Source organism: Pelobates fuscus, chromosome 6 (genome assembly GCF_036172605.1).
Source record: "Pelobates fuscus isolate aPelFus1 chromosome 6, aPelFus1.pri, whole genome shotgun sequence".
Classification (NCBI taxonomy): Eukaryota; Metazoa; Chordata; class Amphibia; order Anura; family Pelobatidae; genus Pelobates; species Pelobates fuscus.
The window spans coordinates 278266053-278284517 of NC_086322.1; the positions used below are offsets into that span (position 1 = coordinate 278266053).

Below are 18465 nucleotides of genomic sequence, written 5' to 3' on the forward strand. Positions count from 1 at the left end.
GCTGAAAGTGTGTAAGGGAGAGGAGTTTGTTACCCGCTCTCCCCAGCGGCAGCTTAGCACACCAAGGGGAGACAGTAAGCCCCACACCAGCGCAGATGGGACCGTGGTCTCTGCGCCCAAGTTACAGGGAGCTGAAGGGGCCGTCCTCCCTCCCCAGCGGCAGTGTGATTTGTTGGGAATTGGGAGCCCAGTCTCCATTTCCCAGCGGCAGAGTATCCAGCAGGGAATGGAGAGCCCAGCCCCCTTTTCCCCACAGCAGGACTCTGTGCTGGGAGGAGAGACAGTCGGTCTCCCTCCGCAGAGATGGGAAGTATGTATGGGAGAGGAGATTGTTACCACCTCTCCCCAGCAGCGGATCATTAATGTACAGGGAATAGAGAGCCCAGTCTCCATTCCCCAGCGGCAGAGTGTTCTAATGGGAGAGGAGCTGGTTACCACCTCTCCCCAGCGGCAGCTTAATGTACCAGGGGGAGACTGTAAGCCCCACACCTGTGCAGATGAGACAGTGGTCTCTGCACTTCCAGCACAGGGGGTAGGGACGGTCGGTCCTGCCCCCCCACGACAGGGCTGTTTAACCAAAGGGGAGACAGTCTGTCTCCAGCAGCAGAGCTGTGTAACTAAAGGGAAGACAGTCGGTCTCCAGCAGCAGAGCGGTGTATTTAAAGGGGAGACAGTCGGTCTCCAACAACCAGGCTTCAACCCGACTACTCCCGTGGTAGTGCTGGCATCCGGGCAGAGTACCGCTGGTCTCTGGCCACTCAGCAACCCACCAAGGCAGTCTACCAGCCCCCAGCACAGCCGTGGTGAGGCACCTGGGCATGGACAACGTTCTCCTCTACTCAGGTGTAGTAACCAGTTATTGTGGGTGAGCTGTACTGCTGTTCCTGTTTTGTGGGTGGGTTGCTGGACTAACCAGGGCACTGACCGGCAGGAGGTCAGATACCCTGTTAGTCTAGTTGGTAAAGGGGAGAAATGTGGTGGAACCAACCTTGCCACTGAGAACTGGAGAAGCCTGGTTGCTAGCCTCCTGCCCAGTGATTATGGTCCCTGGGAGGTATTGCCCTTTAAGGGACTGAATTGGGGCTTATGGACTGCTGCCATAATGTACTGACCCTTTGGGAACTACTTTTGGGCATGGGGATTGTATAATACTGTCCCTAGCCCTTTAAATACTTTGGGGACAGATTGGTACTTTTGTATATGGCACTTCGGACACAGTCGAAGCTGTCGAAGCTGTCGAAGCTGTCGAAGCTGTTGAAGTTACCGAAGTTACCGAAGTTGTCGAAGTCGTCGAAGTGGCCGGTATCGGACAAAGGACCACGTGGCGGCGGCCATTTTAACTTCGAACACTGCCGACCCTTAACATCAACTCCACTTCGACACTTCGACTAAAGTCGAAGTACAGGCACACTTCGAATGGGACTTAGCCGTTTTTATGCCAGGAATTGACCCTCAAAGTGATGTGTCGTTTTTATGCCATTGAACTTGACCCTCAAAGTGATGTGTCGTCTCATTATTGGGGGGAAGGATTTATTGCATGCTGTTCCAGTTGACTGTTAGGAGTACAAGCCTATTCATATGGTTCCTATTCAATGGTCTACAGCATTCATACACTTGGGAGAATTTAAAAGGTTTCTCGGATTCGGTGATTGTGGTGTCTGCCAGAGTGCTTGGAGTCCTCAGGAAGCGCTAGGAGCATCCATTAACGGAGGTACCAAGTCGGGGTGCCAGGTGATCCGTTACAGATCCCCTCCGGCATGCCACAGTCCAGGTGTTAGTCCCCTTGAAACAACTTTTCCATCACTTTTGTGGCCAGAAAGAGTCCCTGTGGGTTTTAAAATTCGCCTACCCATTCAAGTCAATGGTGGTTCGCCCGGTTCGCCGGTTCGCGAACGTTTGCGGAAGTTCCTGTTCGCTGCTCGCGAACCGAAAATTTTGTGTTTGCGACATCACTACCAATGATTATTGTAAAAAAAATAGACACGTTTGATTTTGCTAAAAATCTGATGCACTTAATAAACATCACTTTTGCTCTTGGATTATTCGATGCCTTTGATCAGTCATCAATGCCTTTCATTGGTTCAGGATTCTTATATAACCCCATTTGAAGAGAAGTGGGTAGGTAATCCCTATATTTCATACCATGTTGGTCATTTATATTTGGTCTGAAAGACACAGTAATGTACTGAATGTGCTAGACAGTTTATTGGTTGGTGACTCAATTTCAATTATCACATAGAAATGGTGAATTTGGGCCAAGCAAATTCCTGGTTCCAAGGCTCCTATTTTAGCACTGTGCCCTAGGTGGCTGCCTATGGCCACCTTATAGTTAAACCTGCTCTAATGTGCAATAAGGAAATACTACTAATTTAGGTATTGTGACCTTCATGAAGGCAACTGCATTTCTAAAAAGTGGCAAAACTATAGGGAAGAATTATCAAGGCAAAACAGTTGATATTCTGGGTGCAAAGTGATAAATCGTCAGAGATAATCTACTGGTTTCCATTGGTCCCTATTTAGCACTGTGCCCCAGAACACATTGTTTTTGCCTTGAGTATTTTAATAAAATGTCTTGTGTATTGTTCCAATAATCAGAATTCCAAACTTTGGTTGCTGTGTATCATTTATTAATGTACTGCTGGTTCCTGCGTGGAGAACATTTATACAGATATCTCAATGGCAGCAAAAATTGTTTTGGAAACTCTTCTTGTTTGGTTGTAGTACATGGCATAAGACAAGCATAACATTTGAAATCATAGTGATACGGAGGGGTAGCTAGAAGTGTTCATATTTGAAAAATGTACTTTTCATAACAGCTGACATTTCTTGTTGAGTCACAGCTTTGTAAAGAGCAGAGGTTTAAATACCTGAAATTTTGGATTGTATCCATTAAATATTTTTGTAAAACGAACTTTACATCTTTTTCTTTACATCTAGGTTTTTACTTGGGAAGCTGCAAACATTTTATGATGCAGAGCATTCATGAAGTCCGTTCTGGACTAGTTAATACACGAATATACATTCCCTGACTTTTAATACATCAAGTGCACACATCTATGATATTTAGATAGAACAGTGATTCTGTGTTCTCATTGAAAGATCCCTTATTTTCTCAAATATTTTTGGTTTCCATTGACTGTAGAGATGTGTGTGTTGAATACAGAATCCATAATTGTAGCAGATAAAGCATTAACAAAACAATAGAAATGGCTATCATGGTCTAATTGACTGGTTACACTCCTAGTTAATGGGGTTTGTTGGATTTTTGTTTTGATGCAAATGTTAGGTCACTTCTTTTCAACAGCAGTCGACTCTTCTTTCGAAGCAACTTGGACTTTTGTAGTGGTTGTCGTGGTGGTCACTTTAGAACCTGAAACTATGAAGAGATAATACAACATCTTAAGTAAGGACTCATTTTGTGTAGAAATGGTAAATTAACTTTAGGAGCAAAATGAACAATCACGCATTATCTGTTCCCACTTAAGTTAAAGGGACACTATAGTCACCAAAACAACTTTAGCTTAATGAAACAGTTTTGGTGTATTGAACATTCACCTGCAGTCTCAGTGCTCAATTATCTGCCACTTAGGAGTTAAATCACTTTGTTTATGAACCCTTGTCACACCTCCCTGCATGTGACTTGCACAGCCTTCCACAAACACTTCCTGTAAAGAGCTATCTAATGTTTATCCTTCCTTTATTGCAAGTTCTGTTTAATTTAGATTTTCTTATCCCCTGCTATGTTAATAGCTTGCTAGACCCTGCAAGAGCATCCTGTATGTGATTAAAGTTCAATTTACAGAGCAAGTGATAAAATTGTTTAAGGTAAATTACATCTGATTGAAAGTGAAACCAGTTTTTTTTCCATGCAGGCTCTGTCAATCATAGCCAGGGGAGGTGTGGCAAGCGCTTTATAAACATAAACAAAGCGATTTAACTCCTAAATGGCAGTGAATTGAGCAGTAAAACCTGAGATGCATGAACTACACACCAAGACTGCTTCATTAAGTTAAAGTTGTTTACGTGACTATAGTGTTCCTTTAATGTGATTTAATTCCCCTTATTGGGCAAGCCTTACAAGAACTGTAGAAATTGTGTAAAAAGTAGTTAGAATTCCATGAAAAAATCTAAATGTCACTATAAAAAAGGAGGCAAATTTTCATGTTGAATTAGGTCAGAAGGTAGATGCCCAGAGTTGTAGAACTACAACTCCCATGATGCTTTGCATTCCTTTAGAATGACAAAGCATCATGGAAGCTGTAGTTTTAAAACACCTTTTGGGCACCCTTGAATTAGGTGATATGTATGTTAAAGGAGCGTATTGTATAATGAATCGGAACTTTTAATGAGCCTAAACAGATTTTCAGGGTACGGGGGGGAGGAGGGGGAATGTTAAATATTTTGAGGTGAAGGGGCGTGTTTTTAATTTTTTTTTCCTATTTTATTTTTCAGTTGGTTAATGTTTGAATTTCTTATATACAATCAGCCTTGAACTTTGCTTGTCTGATAAGTAAGGCAGGATATGTCTAACACTACATTCCAGGTCTCGTTTGAGAGTCAGAAACTACTGGAGTGTCCTCCTTTACCACCTCAATAAGATATAAACTTGTAAATCAGATTTATGGGATTAAAATACCTTTATTTTTTAAACCAAATTCAATGTATATGCAGCTTTACTGGGTTATTCACTGAAGAACAGGAAAGGTTAAAGGATCTTAACATGAATAGCTTGGAGGAAAGACGAGACAGGGGGGATATGATAGAAACATTTAAATACATAAAGGGAATCAACACAGTAAAGGAGGAGACTATATTTAAAAGAAGAAAAACTATCACAACAAGAGGACATAGTCTTAAATTAGAGGGGCAAAGGTTTAAAAATAATATCAGGAAGTATTACTTTACTGAGAGGGTAGTGGATGCATGGAATAGCCTTCCAGCTGAAGTGGTAGAGGTTAACACAGTAGAGGAGTTTAAGCATGCATGGGATAGGCATAAGGCTATCCTAGCTATAAGATAAGGCCAGAGACTAATGAAAGTATTTAGAAAATTGGGCAGACTAGATGGGCCGAATGGTTCTTATCTGCCGTCACATTCTATGTTTCTAAGTTAGAATTCAAAGTGGATATCAAATTTAAGGTCAAAATAGTCACAATAGAAGCATAGCTGGATTTTTTTCCACCCTGACTATTTCGTAGTTAAATTTGAATTTCACTTTGAACTCTCAGTTCATTGAATAACCCTGTTCATTTTTTACAGAATATCTCAAGATGGATGATATGTTTTGTATATGATTGAATATAGTTTGCCAAAAATGACTCTGAAAGGCTGTAGCTGTCATGGCAGCCATTGGCTAAATATTGGACTAGTGAGGCTCTTTCCAAGGCTTTTATTTTTATTTTAAAGATTCAGTGAAACTTGGAGAATTGAGAAGGGAATTGTAAAACGAGATGAGAAATTAAGTTCTCAGCATTCTAAGCGATTCCTGGTTTAGTGCATCAATCTCATCAGAGAATAAATCTCATTAGTGTTACGCTGTTATAGACATTACGGGTGCATATCTAAACACTTGATGTATTAACTAATATTAGCTAATAATATTTTTACCTGAGGTCTCTTTGCCAGATCCTTCAGTGCTGCAATAAACAAACACATAATTAAATTACAGGGGGAGAAAAAACACAAATTAAATACGTGTTGGTCCCCCTTTCTTTTTACCTGTAGCTAAAACTCACATTCTGCTTAGCCCCATGAGAGACATGCTCTAACAAGTTACAACCGAAAAAGTATCTAAAAAAGGAACTACATATGAACTGCCAAAAATTATGCATATAATTTGTATTCTCGTAAAAAAAATAGTAAATAAATGTTCTCTCATTGAAAAGCATGCTACCAGAATGCATTGTTTGATTTTCGTTTAAGTGTGAGTTCATGCAACATACTAAAACAGGTCTTACTTTTTTTTTAGTTGTTTAATAAATTGCTACTAGTCCTAGATGCAAAAAAGTACTAATTATTATTATTTAAGGCCTAAATTTGTTCTTTATTTTCTTTTTTTTTAGAATTTATTACTACATTTTTTTTGTGTTATCACAAAATCACAAAGATTTCAAGGATTTTCAGACTGAAATATGTAAAAATTAATAAAGATTTTTAACTTTGAAGTTCCTATGTTTGTTGCATATTCCCATCATTTGCAGCTTTGTGCTGTGAGAACTTCACACTAAATATCCAGTTCTGGTGTTGGAAGTATTTTCGGTGGGTGTGCTATCGATATACTATAATTCTATAAACCCCTGCTCAGCTGAGTTTCATAGGATATGTACAGTTCATCAGCACTTAAAAGCAGTTCCATTCAAACTATCTGAACTCATATAAAATGCACTGTGGCTGATATTGGCTTGCTACTAGTTCCATTTATGGTGAACGGGAACTATAGATGTGACTACTTGCCAACACATACATGTGTTTATAAGCAGATAGACGGCTATTGTGGCTCTCGTTGCATCATAACGTTATGTTAGTGCCCTTTTAATATTCCTGCAATGCAATTGGAAATTTGTACAAGAACAAGGGGATTAAAAAAAAAATACTTTGTACAATTGCATTGTTATCTAAATACCTAATTTCTACTAACTTCAAGACGTTACCTGCCACTGTGCTCATCCATCAGCTTGCGGTATGTTGCAATCTCCGCTTCAAGGTGGGCCTTGATATCTAAGAGATTCTTGTACTCCAGATTGCAGCGTTCCATTTCTGACCGAAGATCTCCCAGCTGATGCTCGATGCCACCAATGACAGACTGAATGTGACCAAGCTTGGCAGAGTAACGGGACTCCGTTTCTGCGAGATTGGCTTCAAAACCTGATTTCTGATGCAATAAAAAACACAAGATAAAATTCGTTTTTTTTCAATTTATTTGTTGATTAAAATATTCAAATAACCCTTTAATGTTGCTTGCCCTGTTCTTGTTCACGATTCACACAACCTTTGTCTAGGTTTTTACAGCACATTCTTGAGGATATATACTTCTAGTTGTACCATAACTACGAAAAATTTTGCAAACGTGGCTAAACCACATTTGCTTGTCAGTCAGCTAAGCTATTGTATAGGCTTTACTTAAGGGAACACTATAGGGTCAGGAAAACAAACATGTATTCCTGACCCTCTAGTGTTAAAACCACCATCAAGCTCCCCTAATTTCCCCCAAATATAGTAAAATCTTACCTTTATTCCAGTCTGCTACAATTGGCTCTGCCCTGATCTGCCTGCTTGGCTGACATCATCAGAAGTGGTGTTTTCAGCCAATCCACTGCTTTCTCCTAGGAAAGCATTGGATTGGCTGAGAGTGTCAAGGAGGCAGATCAGGGGCAGAGCCAGCACAAGCCAAACACAGACCTGGCCAATCAGCATCTCCTCATAGAAATGCATTAAATCAACGCATCTCTATGAGAAAAGTTCACTGTCTCCATCTAGTAGACATACATTATAGCCAGTGGAGGTATCCCTAGGCTATAATGTAAATACTGCTTTTTCTCTAAAAAGACAGTGTTTACTGCAAAAAGCCTGAAGATAATGATTCTACTCACCAGGACAAATACAATACGCTGTAGTTATTCTGGTGACCCTTTAACATCCTTAAACATTAAGGTCACTAAAGTGTCTATAACAAGGGGAAGATGGTAGATTTACGGTTAGCTTATAGACAGAAATATGGATGTAGAAGTGCGGCAATGGGAGGGACAACTGGAGTTGTAAGGGGTAAAAGTCCACTAGTCATGATGGAGTACCTTTTTGATTCTATGGATTACTGTTTAAAAGAGATGAGAAAAACACAACATATTTTACAAACGTTGGATATCTTCTCCACATATCATTTAAAACAATTAAATTTCACCGGGTAGATGCAAAAATGTTAGTGTAAAGACCTTTATTGAATAACTGACTATGTTATGTAAGAAATATTAAAATATTAAAAGACCACTATAGTGCCAGGCAAACAAACTCGTTTTCCTGGCACTATAGTATTAACCCCTTAAGGACCAAACTTCTGGCACTATAGTATTAACCCCTTAAGGACCAAACTTCTGGAATAAAAGGGAATCATGACATGTCACATGTCATGTGTCCTTAAGGGGTTAATAGGTCCCCCCCACCCTCATGGCCCCCCTCCCACCGGGCTGAAGGAGGAGGAAGGGGTTAATATCTTGCCTTTCTCCAGCGCCGGGCTCCCTCAGTGCTGGGGACTCTCCTACCTCTTCCGCGAATGCGCATGCGCGGCAAGAGCCACGCGCGCATTCAGTCAGTCTATAGGAAAGCATTCTCAATACTTTCCTATGGATGCTGGGATCTGCGGAAGCGCCTCTAGCGGCTGTCAATGAGACAGACACTAGAGGCTGGATTAACCCATATGTAAACAGAGCAGTTTCTCTGAAACTGCTCTGTTTACAGCTGCAGGGTTAACCCTAGATGGACCTGGCACCCAGACCACTTCATTGAGCTGAAGTGGTTTGGGTGCCCATAGTGGTCCTTTAACCCCTTAAGGACACATGACATGTGTGACATGTCATGATTCCCTTTTATTCCAGAAGTTTGGTCCTTAAGGGGTTAACTCAGCTGACATAGTTTAAATAGGTTTATAGCCAATTCTTATTAGAGCCTGTCCGGTCAAACCTTTCTACGGTTCCTACACCAATAGACAGATGGACAGACATTCAGTTGTGAAACTTTTGTAGCCTGTAATAAGTGTTGAGGAAAATATTGTAAAAGGCCATGTGGGGCTGTCACAACTGTATGCTCACCGTGCTGTATTGGGATTGCAATTCAATCTCGAGTCCCTGCAAGGTACGTCTTAGCTCACTTATCTCGGTCTTAGTGGTATGTACTTGCTCGACGTGGGTAACAACTTCTTTCTGTAGTGATTCACTCTGGAAAATAGAAATAAAACGTAGTTTTTATTGATAAAACCAGCATGAACCGGTTAACACACCTAACGAGCCAGATGAACAGACGGTTATAAGATACCATACCTGAGCTATATACCAAGCTTCCGCGTCCCGCCTATTCTTTTCCGCGATGTATTCATACTGATCTCTCATTTCGGACAATATCTTGGTCAAATCTGTTCCAGGAGCTGCATCCATTTCAACGTTTACTGTACCACTCATCATCTGGCCCTTTTCACTCATTTCCTGTGGAATTGCATAAATTGGAAAAAAATATATATATATAATAAAAAAACCTGAAACGTTGAATGCAATGGTAATAAATCTTCTCCTGTCTCAATTTTTTATTTTAAAATCTTTCAACCCCTCATTTCTTCACAGTCTTCCCATATTATTGTGTTGTAGTCCTTTAACATATTTTATTTATGTATTTTAACCATTATTTGACTATTACTATTATTTTTTTGTTACTTTATTTACGAAGGGCCAACATATTTTGGAATACTGTACTGTATTAGATCAATTATAGGGATGGTATAGGTAAGAGTGGACCCACGTTTTAAAATGCATTACATATATAATACATTGAAGGGACAATATCGGTACTCAGACCACTTTATCCCATTGAAGTGATCTGGGTGCAGTGGCCCTGTCCCCCTTAGTCCTGCAATGTAAAACATGTTTCAGAGAAACTGAAAAGTTTATATTGCAGGGTCTAGACTACCTCTGGTGACTGTCTGCCATACAGTTATTAGTATCTCCTTACTGTTCTCACCTCTATATGTTATATCTCTTTATTTTATTCGACTACCTGTTGTATGTGTATCTCTGTAGTACCCACTTCTGTGTTTAATGGGCATCGTTGTATAGTGCCAAGTTCTGTGTATTGTATGGGTATCTCTTTAGTACCCAGTTTTGCATGTTTAATGGGCATCATTATATCTCTATCTTTTTCTCAGCTCTGTTTGTTGTATGTTTATCTCTATTTTGTACCCAGCTCTATGTATTTTATTGATATCTTTATGTTGTGCTTTTTTGTATGAGCATCTCTGGATTATGCTCAGCTCACTGAATCTCTTTCCTATAGGAAGGAATAATATTCTCGGGGAGGAGTCTGGTGCCCCATCATCTTAATCTTCACCAGCTGGCACTGGGGAGGGGGGGGGGAGGAGAGGGATGACAGAACTGCTTTGCTCTGGCTTTAAATAATGGTGTGGACCTATGAATCTGATATGTGTTTACATTTGATTTATTTTGGTGTTTTTAGGGTTGAGAAAATATATAGCATGAAATCGCTGTCCGCTGTCCTCAAAGGAACCTCTGCTAATTGTGTACTTACCTGGATGCCCTGGTTGGACTGTATGTCGCACTTGACTGCAGAGACCTAGAGGACAGGGGAACTGGGAACCCGAGACATACTTGCCAAGCCTCTGACGATTACCGATCCTATCGACACCACCCAATTTATTTATTTTTCTTTCTGCTATGTCTATTCCCTAGACTGGGCACATGCTTCTGTAAAGCCCCCACTATGGGTTATTTACACCCTGGCCCTCTCTTGCTCTTAGAGGACTTACAAACTCATGGGCAAACTGTGTTAGGCAGCCTTAATTTCTTGTTAATGATCATGTTAGCCTTATATTATATAAGTAGTACAACTTATGAGATTTGACTTCATACTGTTACCCAGGCAATGTTGATGCCAAGTTTGCATGCTACCGTACTGTTATCCCTCTTTCAAAAAGTACAAATAAAGATTATCAAAATATATATATATTTATTTAAATTTTTTCATTTGCGTGGGCTTGGGTTGAGAATGCAGAAAGTGTTGTTGTCTTGCTATTTGCAACCATACTAGGTTACATGTGCATATAACCTGCATGTTACATGTTTTGTCCTGGTGTTGCACTAATCATTGGAAAACAATTGTTAAACATGTCTAGTTAGGGTGTAGGTCAGCCCACACATTAAATTGGATCTTGATGATGCAGAGCTCCCAATTGTCCCAATTTTGGTGGGATAGTCCCTATTTCAGGGTCTTGTCCCGCTATACCAGGTTTGTTCCCTGGTGTCGCACTTTTAGGGATACAAGGGAACTGTCCCCAGAAAGGCCAATTCTCCTGTCGAACCCACCCCTTTGGGCGATGCCACTAGAAGAATTTGCATAATCGGTCCACTCCTTTTTACCCCGTCCACTGGCATCCCGTTTTACAGGACGCCAATGTTGACAGGTAGAGGGTTGACCTCTAATTGTAAATCACTCAGTAATTTAAACCGGCTTCTACCACAACTAGTAAATTGACCCCAGTTTCCAAAATACACAAAGGTATTGTATACCAGCAGTAGATGGGGTAAGAAGGGATTACGGTGATTATACCACTGGATTTTATTTTATTTTTGCTGATAGATTTTTGCACCTTAGGTTTCTGGAATGTACCTTTAAATAACCTATACTTAGTTTGTAGCTGCAAACTTAATTTTTTCCCAACTGTGATGTAATATCATCAATGGCCACCGGGGGCATGCACAATGTATAATATCCATTATAGTACAGTTCTCAATGTTTTCTTAATTCTTGTATCACACTTGCCACCCTATCCTTGTTCACTTTGTTGCAATGTATTTCTATATATGATAAGGCAAATGCATAATTTAGAAACAAATTATTTCTTTAAAACCATGTTGATTCATTCCATCAGCTATTTCATCTCCATAGATTTTTGTAATTATGGTAAATTGACGAATATCTATATAAGAAGGTATTATATTTACACATATGCTACAGTAACCCTGGCCCTAGAGCTGCGTTTGAACTACAATTCCCATAACTCTCTGCCAGCCTGTTTCAACCCAGATCTAGAACAACAAACCTCTGCATGATTCTTCTTCAGGTATGCAAGTTCCTCGGTGAGGTTCTCAATTTGCAATTCCAAGTCTGCTTTGGAGAGGGTTAATTCATCCAAGACTTTGCGCAAGCCATTGATGTCCGCTTCAACACTCGTACGCAGAGAGAGCTCATTTTCATACCTGTATAATAAATGTTTATGTTTTGTTGGAGTATATTATTTGAATTAGAGCTTAGTACAGACATGATGGACTCACGGTGGTTTCTGAGAACACAAACATACTTGTCTATAATTATTCTAAACTCTAAAACTGAGCCAGAATTGCCGACTTCTTGGGTGGTGGGGCAATAAAGTTGTTTTGAAAAACCACAATGTTAGAAGAGTAAATTGTGCAAACACAGATTACAAAGCAACACAGAGACGATTGAGATAAATCACTTAACAAACACACTTGTTAAGTACAGAAACCTACTTGTTTTTCACCTTACTACTCCTGAGGAAGTCTGAGAATACAGATGAAACGCGTAGAGTTAGAGTTATTCATTTGTATTGTGATTTTATTTTATTTTTTTATCTGATTTTTCTGCCTACATTTCTGCAAGAATTATCCTATTCTACACTGATGGGACATACAGAATTGTACTGATGGGCCTTTTTTACTTCTTTTATACTGTAAGTGCAACCATTAAAGCTGATTTATACTTCATGACAGTACTGTACTATCATGTTCTTTATCTTTTACATTCAATATCCATCATTCTAACCATGAGGAATTCGTGAGAATCCACTAAATTGATAAGCCTGAAAATCACTTCCATTTTGTGAGTGTGACATATAAATAAGGGGCCATTTGTGAATTTACGTTAATCCCCTATGAGCGTGTTCTTTCTTTATTTTATAGGTCTAGGTATATCCTATTTTTCTATGTGTATTGAGGATTGAGAGGAATCCTTTGCTATACCTGACTAAAAAGGAAGTCATTATTCTTTTTTGTTTATATGCACTGCACCTGGGTGGTCTAAATTGGCATATTTTTAAGGTCAAAATAGCCAGACCTGAAAAATTATCCAAGTCAGCTATGCTTCTAATTCAGCTACCTTGGCCTTTAAAATGCACTTTGAATTCCTGATAATTCTCACATTAGTAAATAACCATGGTTGTTGCGTTACCTGTCCATGAACCTAAATGACATAGTAGAAAGTAACATACAAAATGTACATTGTAGGATAGGGATCAGTAACCTACATCCCAAAGAACTTATAAGTAGGGTTACCATATGCACATATAATTTGCAGGATTGCCTAATTACTATTTGGTCAAGACTACAAACGTGTATTCCTGACCCTATAGTGTTAAACCCCAGCAACTCTTTGCCAGCCTTAAATAAGTTGTTTACTCAATTGTATTCCAAAGTTGCACGGGTCCGTAGGAAAGCATTGGATTGGCTGAGATCGTCAACTCTGATGATCTCAGCCAAGGAGGCGGGGCAGGTGGCGGAGCCAAACGCTGCCCTTGCCAATCAGCATCTCCCTTTTTTTAATCAGTGCATCTTTATGAGGAAAGTTCAGCTTCTCCATGCAGGACATGGAAACGCTGAAAAGCCCCTTTAGTAACCATCTGAGTGACTGCCACTGGAGGTGTCCCTAGGCAGCAAGGTGAACACTGCATTGTCTCTTCTTTTTTACTACAGGGCAACCCTTTTCATATGCTGCTCATCAATACCTATACGTGATATTTGTCCATGAAAATATGGGATTTGGTAACCCTTCTTATAAGGCCCACCCCAGCAAATGCCCATGTAGGTCTGGCATAAGCCTAATGGGGGCTTAAGAACCATGGCAGAATACATAGCTGCAGCCTGCTCCAATGTACCGTCTGTGGTGGGACATGAGACAGAGAGGGAGATGTGATCACTATGATGCCTGTTCTTTTCCTGCACAGCTCCCTTACATGTCCTGTAGTGGTGCCAGTAGCCGAGATGTGACGTCGCCCCAGCTCCAGCTCCTAGGTAGGGATATTGGGGACTGACTGGTCCATTTCAGCTCTCCTGGGACAGGTAAGGAGACTGGGTGGACCTCTTAAAAATAAAGTGTAATATAGCTCCCTATTTTTGTATGCTTATTCATGACATTCCCAGGTAAGGATACTAGATTAAGGACTATCTACTAAATTTCTGAAAGATCAAAATTAAGAAAAGAGCTTTTTTAATGTAGTTTTTTCAGCTATTTATTAGATAATTGCCAAATCTGATATCCTTACATATGTCAATGCCATACACGGATACCACATTAGGCAGTCATCTACTTTAAACAATTAAATTTGGCTATACAAAGGAAAGTGCCACCCTCCATCCACTGATATACGTGGCGTTTGGCCTTCGTGATGACCCCTGCTGTAGGGCTTGTGTAAAAATTTTACAGCAGTGATTAGCTTCAAAATTAAAATTCCACTAACAGAAGACGAATTATTGATATATTAACCAAGCTGTTAATTGGTGTATCTTCGTTAAATATTGAATGTCAATAAAAGATGATCTTAGTAAAACACAAGAGCTGTTATCATTATAGCAGTCATGGGCTAAAACTTGGACCATTGATGCTTTATTGAAGAATAAAAAAAGGTGTTTTTTTTTACTAAATAATAATTATTATTTGGCTTTTATATAGCGTCAACATATTCTGCAGTGCATGGGAAACTAAATTGCAACATTTAGGCAAAAAAGATTTGATATTTATATACACACACAATTAAAAAAAATGGAGGTTTTTAGTTATCACTGCAATAGCCATTAAAGTGTAAGCTCACCTGCCACGTCAAGGCAAACCTCTTGGATCTAAGGCTTACACTTTAATGGCCATTGGAGTTATACTAAAAAAAATCTCCAGTTATTTAAATGTGGATAAGTATTTGGGATAGTGCACGGATAACTTTGTTTGTGTTTTATTCTACGTATTTCGGCTGATAAGTACTATAGTTGTAGCTGTCGACCCAGGAGTAGTGGGAATTTGAGCACAGTGTTAAATTTTATTTGTTTATATAATAATATAAGTTAATACACTAGCTATGCATGAATGGGCACTTACTTAAGTTTAAAATCATCAGCGGCCAACCGCGAATTATCGATTTGTAAGAGAATTTGATTGTTGTCAATGGTAGCGTTCAAGATCTGTAAAACAAAAAATATGAATAGTCAATCTGATACCGTTAAATTTTAAATGGAAAAGATAACAATTGAATCAACCAATAAACATTACTTAATTACTGAATTATAAAACAAAAGTGTTTATTTATTCACTAAACCTCAAACTGTAGTTAATTGAAATCTGAATTGCTAAATCCTTGACTAACATCGCCAAGTTGTGACTATAGTCTTGTTTTTGCCTTAATTTTGCAATTTGAATTTAAATTTGGTACAATTCAAAGTTTAGTGAACAAGCCCCAAATAGTCTTTGGCACCTGGCCCCACATTTTATATCAAACCACCTCCCGGGACTTAAAGCCCAGAAACTGCCAAACAAATATTGTAGAAGTGACCTATGGCATAGGCTGACAAAGATGGAATGAGAGTACTGGGCTATTAAAATGTAATTCACCATAAATGGAATACAGCATAAGAATGAATAGAGTCTTAACAACAGAAAAGGAAGGTGGGCGAAGTAATGAAAGGCTGAGCGAGTTTTGGACTTTATCAACAGCTACGAGAATCTGAGAAAATGAAATAATACATATTATTTATTTATTCATTTATTTATTTATAAAATATTTTTCCAGCAAGGATACATTGAGATTTTGCTCGTTTTCAAATATGTCCTTAAAATATGTAAATATACACACACACTTGGGATAGCACTAATAGTACATTTGCAATAGACAAATTTACAGATGAATGAGTTTATAGCTACATCACTCGAACACTGTGTTCGACCAATGGCAAACAAGAATATTAGAAAGTCCATTTTTGATTGGCTATACAGCATTTTGACATTGTGTCTAACAGTCTTGTAACCCAACATCCAACACATCATGCAAATAAAGACCAGCAAAACATTTTCTAGTGTCCAATATACAAAATGACAATGATATCTCCCATTAATGGAAGTAAGACATAGTGTTAAGGTTATTTGTGCATATATCGTTTCATATGCATGAGCAATTTATGCTTAGTAAATTGTTGCAATATATGCTAGAAGCTCTGTATTTAATGGGTGGCATACCTTCTCACGCAGCTCATCAATTGTGGTGTAATAATGTGCGTAGTCCTGCTCACGTACGGTGACTGACCCTTGCTTCTCATACCACTCGTGGATCTTTTTCTCAAGGTCGGTGTTGGCTTCTTCCAGTGAGCGCACCTTGTCCAAGTAATTAGACAGACGTCCGTTGAGGTTCTGCATGGCAAACTTCTCGTTTCCAGAGAGCAAGCCATCTCCACTGCCGGCACTAAAACCAGAACCTCCAGCACCACCAAAAGACGAACCACCAAAGTTGGAGGAAAAATGACCACCCAGGCCAGAAGATACTAATCTTGCACTGCTTTGAGAAATCCCCGATCCCCCAAAACCTCCATGGGTACTCGATGAACCAAAAACTCCACCAGAAAGGCGAGCAGAGAGCCCACTTCCACTTCTGGAAGAACTGCTCTGAACATAGTTGTAGCTCATGACTGGAGAGACAGGAGAGCACAAAATTGCTTCTTGGGGTTGGTACCGAGAATGTCAGTATCCTAAGATCACCCATGTTCAATTTATGCTGTCCTCAGCTGCTGTTGCCATGGTAAAGATGTGTAGTTGTTTAATATATCCTCCTACCTGGACAAGTGCCATTGTCATACCTTTCCAAATCTCAACTTTTGACAGATTCCTCAGTGGCAGATGCGTATCAGTTTCTTTCTCTCATTTTCTCTTCTAACAAAGGGAGTCACTCAGAACAAGCAGTTCTTTGCTTCAGGCTATAGTGGTAACCCGAGAGCTACCTTTCTGGTTTAGAAAAATAAATAGAAAGTTTCCACAGCCTTGTGTACATAAAAATATACTGTACGAAAGGGGCTGTACATAAAGACGATTTTAAGATTGTAATGATCAATGACCTTTTGCAATTTCTGTGTTAATTTCCTGGGACAAGAGCACAATGTAAGCAAAAAGTATTTTTGTACAAATGCAGTACTTTATAAATTAGACACTAGCATAAAAAATACTGACCTGTCTTTATTGCTTGTTGCCCAAAATGGTAAATTCTAAGTAGGGTAAGTTGTAGTTTACTACCTGATTCTAACATTTTTATTAAAAGAACACTCTAAAAACCATAACCACTGGTAACGTGACGATTAAAGGGCCAGGAATGCCCTGGCAACTCCCCAATTTTAGTACTCATTTACTAATGGTTTGACAATTTACCTGTGGTCCACCAGTTACCCTTCTATTATACAGGGTGCTTGGAGTGTTTGTTTTTTTTTTTTTTTTTTTTTTAAGATTACTATATTTTGTTTTATAATCTTTCAATGTTTATTTTATATTAATGATTGCATTACCATTCTTCTCTAAACTATTAGTATTAATGTATGTATAGCCCCCCTGAACAAAGTCACAATGAAAAATGTTAAAGGACAGTCTATGCACCATAACCACTGAATGAACATCCCAAGAACCTTGCATCTAGGTCCCTCTGTGCTACTCAGGATACTCTTTCCTCATTAGCCAGACAAGTGATGGGGGCAGTGATAGGCTGAGAGTGTCTGCTGTGTTCAATCGGCCTATCACTGCTGCCTACTGCCGGTAATAATTGGTATGGCTAATGAGAAAGAATCTCTGCATTGGCGAGGCGTGGAGCTCCTCGGATAGCTGGGTTCACAGTTAGTGGCCCCAGACTGATAGATGAGCTATTCGCTCATTAATTAATTTAAATACCAATCACGCTCAACCACGGTAATGCTAAATGTGTCTTTGTCTGAAAAGATCCTGGTGAGGCCTCCCTGCTTGCCCCCTGCTCTTGGATCATTGCTAGGCTTTTACAGCTTCCATCGGCCCTGGGGAACGGGGACATACTGTGCAACACTGACCCAGGAAGCACCTCTAGTGGCCATCTGAGTCACTGTCACCGGAGGTGTCCTTAGAGAGCCATATAAACACTGCATTTTCTCTGAAAAGACAATGTTTACATTAAAATGACTGCAGTGACTGACTATACATATCAAAATAACTACATTAAGCTGTAGTTGTTCTGATGACTATAATGTCCCTTTAAGGGCAAAAGAGCCACATTGGAAAAAGTATCTTATTCAGCAATGCTCCCAGATCAGCTACTTTGTCCTAAAATGTGAAATTCACTTTGAATTCTCACTTTAGTGTGTAACACAGTTAGGCTTGCAAATAGCATTGCACCTAAATTATTAACAATGAGGTACTGTTAAAGGTATTTACTTAGGAAGGTGCCTGATATATGTGCTCTAAGGACCACTCCAGATGTATAAAGTGGATGCACAATGTAGCTTGCTGAAATGCTTTATTTGTCAGGAGGCTGTGTTTTTTTGACAGTTTATAAAAGTGTTGATTTCAATGGAAATTCACACTTTTTTTTACTTGTGACGAGAGACAATAACCAGCTCATTGAGAAACATTGGAAAGCCATGAGCATGTGTGCGGTCACAGTTCCAGCGCAGAGGCTCCTCAAAAAGACTCCAA

At 39.5% G+C, this 18465-nt stretch overlaps 1 protein-coding gene across 1 annotated transcript; it reads right to left on the minus strand.

Annotated features, from left to right (window-relative positions):
- Positions 1-2605: 2605 nt before the first annotated feature.
- LOC134614949 (keratin, type I cytoskeletal 19-like) lies at positions 2606-16669 on the minus strand. The gene is made up of 8 exons (XM_063459234.1): positions 16006-16669; positions 14875-14957; positions 11816-11972; positions 9030-9191; positions 8802-8927; positions 6651-6871; positions 5608-5636; positions 2606-3376 (listed from the first exon to the last, which is right to left on the minus strand). Exons 1-8 carry the CDS (start codon positions 16447-16449, stop codon positions 3288-3290), a joined length of 1311 nt encoding a protein of 436 aa, XP_063315304.1. The 5' UTR covers positions 16450-16669; the 3' UTR covers positions 2606-3287.
- Between the last annotated feature and the right edge of the window lie 1796 nt (positions 16670-18465).